The sequence below is a fragment of the Pezoporus flaviventris genome, unplaced genomic scaffold, assembly GCF_033815535.1.
Source record: "Pezoporus flaviventris isolate CSIRO_AGI_PZ_B2104156 unplaced genomic scaffold, CSIRO_AGI_Pfla_v1 ptg000035l, whole genome shotgun sequence".
NCBI lineage: Eukaryota > Metazoa > Chordata > Aves > Psittaciformes > Psittacidae > Pezoporus > Pezoporus flaviventris.
The window spans coordinates 10,221,136-10,229,739 of record NW_026892583.1 but is presented as its reverse complement, the minus strand read 5'-3'; the positions used below and the strand labels follow the sequence as shown (position 1 = coordinate 10,229,739).

Here is an 8,604-nt window from a genome sequence, read left to right as displayed (position 1 = left end):
ATCATATCTTCACTCCCCACCAGAAGTGTTGCCTATCAACAGTAAATACTACAAAAGGATTGCAAAAGCAACTTCCTCCCACACGAGGTGTGGCCCTAACATGTATTAACAGAATAAAGAACATTAAAATGTAAAGCAGTCACATACTGTGGTGAATCGTAAGTCAGCACATTTAACTGGGCTTTTTTAACTCTCAGGAGATGATTATTTTGGGGCAGAGTTTAACAGAAGCTTTTAAATTATGAATCTTTATGTAGTGTTCTGTGAAATGTTTACATATCTGGAGATAAAGTTGTAAACTTTTTTAAAAGGAATAACTTCAGAGAATTATGATAATGGCGTTTCCAACATAAATCTTGCCCACAAAGTGTGAAAATGTATGAATGTGTTTTCCAGAGGGGTCTAATTCACTTGAATGAAGCTACTGCACCTTTCTCTATTATGATTAAAATAATAGTTTGGGTTGGTGGGTTTTTTTAGTTGCTGTGAAGTCTATGTATTTCTCCTGATTTACAGAAAAGTTTCTTTGATAACTTGCTAATCCTCACCTGAATTAGGTAGGATATAGCTCTATATAATAGGAATTACTTTATTTGGGGGGAAACACATGGCCGAACTTGTCTTCCTAAAGTGCCTGTATCTTATATATGCTTATCACACCTCACAACATTTTCTGACACCAGTATGTATGTGCAGACAGAATGAGTCTTAAGCCTGACCTGGACCTGTAGTGGCATGTGGAATGGTAATTTTTGAAATTCTGAATAAATGCATCAGGACAGCTTTGGACAAACACAAGTTTATTCCACAAAAGTGTCCCCATATGGTCAGTCCTAACCTGTGAGCAGAGTATGGCATATTGGATCATTTTAAAAATGCTGCAAAGAAATGATGTAGTGGCCCATGTCACGGCTTACTGGGTGGCTGCTCTTGGGAAAAGGAGCTCCTTTATGGCCTGTGTTGTGTCCAGTCACCACTGCCACACCTCAGAGTAGTTCAGGCTGTCTGGAGAACAGAGAAATGTCACATCCTGAAGAACATGGCCATCTGGTTGCTGTGAAGGTGGGGATAGAGCTCTAGGTGAGGGGCTCACCCAACCTGCAACATCTGCTTCCAGGCTGGGCATCCTGGCTGCCAGAACTGCAGGTCTGGAGATGTCACCACTGTTAACCCTGAAGCAGCATTTGGGATTAGCTGTCTTCTTTCTGCTCAAGGTTTGGGTTTGATGAAAAAGCATCTTCCCACAGAAATACTGCATTGGAAACCTCCAAGACTGCCGTGATGTGTTGGGAAGGTTAACACTACAGAGCAACAGGAGCTGCTGCTGCTTCTGCAAGGACCTCTCTCCTCCGAGAAATGTGCCATAACAAAGAATCACAATCCTTGTGGTAGAAAGGCACTTACTTTTCCTCATTTAATTTATCCACTCCCTTTGTAGACCAGTCTTGCAAGGCAGGGGGTGGGGAATATCTATAAGGAGTGAGATTTGATTACGATGCCATCAGAGGGGAAATGAATCATAGAATCCCAGAATGGTTTGAGTTGGAAGGGACATTAAAGATCATCCAGTTCCAACTCCGTGCCACAGGCAGGGACACCTTGCATTAGACCAGGTTGTGCCAACCTGGCCTTGAACATTTGCAGGGATGGGGCAGCCACAGCTCCTCTGGGCAACCTGTGCCAGTGCCTCACCAGCCTCAGGGTGAAGAACTTTATCCCTTTCTTCCTAATAGCTAATCTAAATCTAGCATCTGTCAGTTTAAAGCCATCCTATCTTGTCCCTTCCCTACAGGCCCATGTCAAAAGTGTTAGGGTCCCAGTGGTGAACACAGGACTGCAGGTGGGGTCTCACCAGAGCGGAGCAGGGGGAAGAATCACCTCCCTTGACCTGCTGGTCATGCTGCTGTTGATGCAGCTCAGAGCTCGGTTGGCTTTCTGGGAGTCAAGCGCACACTGCTGAGTCATGTTGAGCTTCTTGTCAACCAACACCCCCATGTCCTCCTCAAGGCTGCTCTAAATCCAGTGCTTGGCATTGCTCAAAACTTGCAGGACCTTGCAATTGGCCTTGTTGAACCTCATGAGGCTGGCACTGTCCCACCTCTCCAGCCTCCACAGGTCCCTCTGGATGGCATCCCTTCCCTCCAGTGTGTCAACCACACCACACAGCTTGGTGTCAGTCAGACTTTCTGAGTGTGCACTTGATCCCATTGTCCATGCCACTGACGTGATGTTAAACAGCACTGGTCCCAAAACCAGCCCCTGAGGGAAAGTGTGGGTGGGGGTGGAAGGAACAGCAACAGCCGGTGTTCTGCAAGGTGCAGAGGAAAACTGCTTCGAGGTGGGGAGAAAATCAGCCTTGAGGTGGGGACGCTGGTGCTGGGAGCTCATTCAGCACTGCCGCTGCTGCGGTTCCTTCTCCCAGGACGGTGGTTCTGGTTGAGCATTGCACAGGGTGAGGGAAGGAGAGGGAAGGATGGACCTGGAGGTCCTGCAGAGCCGGTGGCAGGAGCAGGCTGACTGAGGGTGCGACAGCCCTTGCGGCCTCGCACGCTGGAGAGGGAAATGTTGCGGGAGGGTCGTGTCCAACAACAAGCGGCCACCCAAGACCTCAGGGTCGTGGCGCGGGGCCGCAGCTCCGCCCCACTCCCCGTCAAGGACCTGACTCGGCCGTGCCCCCGCGGCTGAGCGCAGGACCTCCCCGACGGCACGGCCAGCAGGGGGCGCCGCGGTAGGGGGTGGGGGAGGGCAGAATGGTGGCGGCCGCGCATGCGCGCGGAGGGCGCCTGCGGTAGCGGGGCCGCAGCGCGCGGGGCCGAGGCGCCTCACCCGCCGCCCCGTCAGCGCACGGCGGGCGGCCCGGAGCCCGGCCCCTCCCGCGCCGGATGTGATGGCCGCCCGGGCGGGGGGGTGAGCAGCGAGCCTGCGGCGGCCGAGAGCCCAGCGCGGCCCGGCCCAGCTCTGACGAGCACCAGCGGCGGCTTCTCCTTCCCCTCAGCGCCCCCACCGCGTTGTCTCCCCTCTCTCTCCCTCCATGCCCCGGGCGCTGTAGCCGGCGGGGAGCGGCGAGGCGGGCGGCCCCGATGCGGAGGAGCCGCCGGTGGGCGCCATGCAGCCGCCGCCGCAGCCGTACGAGTTTTTCGGCGAGGAGAACGGCCCGAAATGGCGGGGGCTCTTCGTGCCCGCCCTGCGCAAGGTCAGTCCGCCGCTGGCGGAGGCTGGGGGTGGTAGCGGGCGGCACCTGCGGCTCACGCCGCGCTGCGGCCCCCGGCCCTAGGAGCGCCCCTTCCCGCCCCTCTGCCGGCCTCGGGCCGCTCCGCAGTGGGGGCAGTGCCCATCCCGCCGCACTGGCTGTGGTCGGACGCGCAGCTCCGGTGCAGATGCCCATGACTCCGGCAGCCCTCTCGGACAGAGCAGGGACGTCTGGACCTTTGCTTGCAGTGCCTCTGCCCTTCCCGGCTCCTCCGTTCTGCTCCTTCGCACCGTGTGCTCGCCCGTCCCGGCAGCCCGGCCTCGGCGAGCAGAGGTTGAGAGGGGACCCCGGAGGTTCTCCTGCCTGCCCCCGCTCGGGAGAGGTCGTCCGCGGCAGTCACCCGCAGCAGGGTGCCCGGGCTGCTGTCTTGCCTCCGGTGCTTTGTGTGAAGATGCTGCCCGGTGGCAGTGTGTGCCGAACAGGCTCTGCTCCTGTCACAGGCTGCTGCTTCTCCTCCTTAACTAGCACTTGCTAAAAGTGCCGTCCCTGCCTTCTCAATGGGGCCGCTGGTTTTGAGGCGGCTCGTACTACTGATTTGCCTTCGGGATGTGCTGTTGGAAGGGCAGCCTTCCATCCGTGGCATTTCTCCAGACAGCTCCTCCATGCCCTTTCCGGGACCACGCTCCCTTGCTGACCAGCCAGGCGAGATGCTGCTCATATGCTGCCCATTGCAGTGCCAGTCTGTTGATTAAACAGCCGTGGCGGAGGATAAAGACAGCCTGTGTTTTATTAAGAAACAACTGCGTGCTGCATAAGTGAGATAAAATGTGTGGGAAACCACTTAGCGTGTCATGGGAAAAGGATTTATCTTTTTATAATGTTTTTTTTGCACAGCAGGGTAGTGCCCAGCACATCACTGCTTAGGTAGGACGCCCCCAATAGTGGAGGGAGTGGGTTAAATTGAGGCTGGTGGGGTCTGGATTTTCTGCATTGTGTCATTTGCTTGTTACCGTTGCAAGGGATGAGAACTGTTATACAGTTCTTAACATCATGGCCTGCTGATCTGGATCTCTGGTGCTGGGCAGCACTGCCATACACGTAATGCAGGCACTCATGTGAGTGGTGGTTTGTCGTCTTTGGGTTTTTTTTTCTCCAAGAACAGATTTAGTGATGGTGTGGGGTAATTACTCTCTCTTTTTAAATTATATAAAAAGGAGAATCAAAGATTTGTGATTGTTTTGGGCCCCATATCATTTGTATTAAAAGCCACTGAAGGCAGCTAAGTAGTCTTGTGGCTGGCATAGAACCCACTAATCGCCTGTCTGAAGAATCCTGGGCTTTCTGCTGTTTGAATCTCCTCTTCCTCGTAGTAGTTGCTTTCCAGTGTGTCTTGGGAAGCTTAGGGAATGCCATTCCTAAAGTTGCTCCTTTCCCAATCACTGGAGCTTGACACCAACTAGCATCCATCCAAATGTCAGGTGTAGCTGTATCAGTTTAACTAAAAGGATTTCTTTAAAACTCAAGGCGGTTTTATAATTCTGAAATACGAATAGCATAAAAGTTGCTGGATTAATGCTGCTCTTACCAATTGCTGTCTCTGTACACTTGTTTTTTGGTGAAGAGAAACTTAGCAGGAACTTAGACTTTCTAAACCAGAGGAAATGAAGTCTTGATATAAGGATGCTGGAGAGGGACTCTTCATTAGGAACTGTAGTGGTAGGACAAGGGGTAATGGGTTAAAACTTAAACAGGGGAAGTTTAAATTAGATTTTATAGGAAGAAGTTCTTTACTGTGAGGGTGGTGAGGCACAGGAATGGGTTGCCCAAGGAAGTTATAAATGCCCCATCCCTGGGTTTGCTCAAGGCCAGGCTGAACAGAGCCTTGGGTGACGTGGTTTAGTGCAATGTGTCCCTGTCCATGGCAGGAGGTTTGGAACTTGATGATCTTAAGGTCCTTTCTAACCCGAACTATTCTGTGATTTTATGATATCAGTGACTACTTGTAAAATTTTGTAGTTGCTTATAGACAAATTTTTTCTTCCTGGGAAAGTTCCTTGTCTGCTGTACCCACCCTTTAGCATGAAGCAATCATACTGTAATGGGCATTTCTTCTATGAACACACAGTATCAGTGAGTCAAAACTGTTTCATTGTTCCAGTTGTTGCAGTCAGACTATCAGGGAGACACTGTCAGTTTTAATATATACTTTAAAACTCAAATGCCCTAATGTGAACACTGGACATTTTTAAACCAGGCCATTTTAGAAAATTTATAGGTTGTTTTGTTTACATCTTGCATTTTCACTTCTATAATGAGATGAGAGCATTTCCGTTATCTATAGGAGAGCTGACAAGTGCGGCATTGAATCCAAAGTGTGCCCCAAAGCATCTTATCTTGTGTTAGGTCCAGAATTTCTAAAAATGTTACCACAGTTTTCAAATAGTTTGTAATTTTGTTTTGAAGAGATTCAAGAATTGTCTCCTCAGCCAGTTTAGACAGGATCTTTTCAAGCAGGTTGCTTTTGCAATGAAAATTTTAAAGTCTGAGCTTCAGAAACTTTTCAGTTCAGTGCCTAGAATAGAGATTTTCTTGAACTTCTGGGCTGGGTTTTCATCACAGTAGTGTATGCTGCAAGTGCAGAGACACTGTGCTGTTTCCCATTCTTGAAAGCTTTTCTTGTTAGCACTTTCTGAAGAAAACTAGAAAAAGAGGAGGTTTTGGTTTTCCTCGTGTATGTTAAGGTGTGAGAAATCTTCATTCTGAAATAGGGAAAGATGTGGAGGTGGACAAGGAGCCAGTATTAACAACAGAAAGTATTTCCTTGCTTCTTGACTTTTAAGTCTGTAACAGGCTTTGAAGCTCTCCAGCATTCAGCAAGTTTAAGGTCACTACTTTTTATCAAACTACTTTTAAACCCTTGCATTTACTTTTGTTACATGTCAGCTGTGTAGAATCAATTGGGGGCTGGGGAATGGTAAAATACATCAGTTCTTACTTCAGTATGTGAAAAAAAGATGAAAATCTGGTTTTTGAACAATATTCTGTAGGCATTTAAGTGGCCATTCATCTTTAAGATTAGCAGTGGTAAATTCTACCTACCGGTGTGAGTCTTTTTAGGATAAAAGAAAAACAGTACTAAACAGCAAGACATCGTTAAACCAGATGTTTTAAAATGCCTTTAAAATATATATATTTATATCATCATATGCTTAGCACTGTCACTATGGAATCTATTAAGTAGAAAATTTTAAAGCAGTTTCATGTATTGCCTCTCTTCCAGCTGGTAGATGGCAAACATGCCCTTACTCTAAAACATTTTGCTGTCTTCTGTTGCTGTGTTGTGCTGGAAACCTAAGTAGGAAGCGAGTATAATGAAATTCATTATGAAAGTCCTGTCAAAGTAAATGAATCAGAAGAAAATATTTTTATCTGGTTGTGTAGGTTAAAGTTACTTGAACTGCTGTTTGTAGCAAGTAAATCACTTCAAACAGATCTACAGTCTAAGCTTTATAAAGGCTTTTAATCTGGGAACTGACTTCAGTTATTAAAGGATCACAATGTCTCTTTGAATAATTCTTGAAGCACGCAGGCAGCTGTTCCAGCAGGAATCACATGCGTTTCAAGCGCCCCGCTGGCGGGGTTGGTTGGTTTGAATTCTTGGGACGTTGATACTGGCAAGCGTCATTAAAGCTGGTGCTCAGCAGGGCAATGCCATTTGAGAGGGCTGCAAGTGTGGGGTGTTTCTGCTCCCCTCCTCCACCCCTGGCCAGAGCCTTCTCCAGTGAAACCAGGACCCTTTTGAAGGGGGATCTTCTGCAGTGATGTGGAGTTTGCACTCTCCCCTTTTCTTATCTCTGCAGGTGTTTGTTGTTTGGGTTTATTTTGAGTTGTTTGGTTTTTAGCTGTTCCTGGCCCCATGGCCTTTGTGGGGAAAGATGTCAAATTATGCAACTCATTTCTAAAGCTGGCATTTCAGTTTTGTAACTGGGTTTCCTAGCACAGGTCTGGTGCCAAAGCTTGTTCTTGTGGTCAGCTTTCTTCCAGGTGAAACTTCCCAGAACTGAAGTGAGTTTTTAGGTTGAGGCTGGGATTACAGGGCAGGCCAAGAAAATTGTGTGTGAATCTCTGTGGTAGCTGAGTGTGTAACTCCCACACACCCACTGAAGGTCCCAGTTCCTATGTAATGGACATGCATTGTATAAAAAGTTCTTGGGAATTGTAATTGAAAACTTCATTAATGCCAACTGTCATCTCTGGCTACCTGGAATAAATTTCTGTTCCAATTACTTGGAACACGTTTTCAAAATAAAACGGGTGACTCCATGGAACTAGCGTGTGTTTCTGAAAATAGTGCATAGTACATTGTTGGACATGTACAGTGGATTTATTTGCTCTGAAATGTTGTGTGTTCTTAGCATGCAGTATCATTTTATGTGAGCTTACAAATCCACTGGCAAATTAAAAATGTGTTTCTGTGAACAAGAGCTGTGCATTCAGTTGCTTTGTTCTTTGATTTTTTTTCTAAATAAAATTGTTTTGGTTTTCTTCATTATCTACAAATGGAGACTGTCAAACAGTTAATACATTTCTGCAGGCACTACACATGTTGGTATAATCACAGCACTGTACACTATTTGCATTTTCTAAAACAATTCCACTGTTGCTCTGGACTACTCATCAGATTTCTAGAGCATGACTGAAGGGTTTATTCTTAGTAAATGTTGCATGCAGAAATATGAAAGACCATTCTGAGGACATTTTAAGGTTTACATTAATTCAGGTCTTCTCTATATTTTAAACCATACGAGACTTAATGTATAATGAATGACACAGCTCTTGTGTGAGGTTGCATGGTTTGTATTCTGTTTGGTAATAGGGTATGTGCAGGGACTGCCCCATTTTCTTCACTGCTCTGTCCATTGCAGGATCATGCCCCCTTGGGTTTGAATTACTTAATTATAGTGTCATTATAATGGATTATTTTTTAATGCATGCTAATTTCATTAACATGGATTATTATTTAATGCATGCTGATTTCATTAGCATACATTATTTAATGCATTATAATTTCATTACAAAAGTTGCTTGTTATGATGTTTTAAAATAATAGTTTTACTTAGGTCATTTTGCGTCTAATGAATAGACTTGCTAGAGCTCTGAAGCCTGGTCCCTTGCAGGTTTTCAGTTCCTACAAACAGGAATGCGTCTGCCTGGGTGAACGGCAAGTAAGGGAAGTGCTGGTGATACGTAATTACCTGTGAAATACGTAGACCCATCCAAGTTTGAAGCACAGATTGGGTTGTTGCCTCACAACACTGTGCTCACAATTGAGAGGTGGCTGGAGGTGTGGAAAGGAGCAGCAAGTCCCAGTGAAGTTGATGCTACCAAGCCACTGTAAACAATAGGTGAATTCC

The 8,604-nt window shown here is 47.0% G+C and overlaps 1 protein-coding gene across 1 annotated transcript in view; it reads left to right on the top strand.

The window, feature by feature from the left end:
- Window positions 1-2,794: 2,794 nt before the first annotated feature.
- The window catches only part of SOS2 (SOS Ras/Rho guanine nucleotide exchange factor 2), a 57,596-nt gene continuing 51,786 nt past the window's right edge, over window positions 2,795-8,604 (top strand). The window contains exon 1 of the mRNA XM_061462496.1: window positions 2,795-3,193. Coding sequence (XP_061318480.1) covers window positions 3,107-3,193 — 87 coding nt within the window. The 5' untranslated portion in view covers window positions 2,795-3,106. The remainder of the gene's footprint in view (window positions 3,194-8,604) is intronic.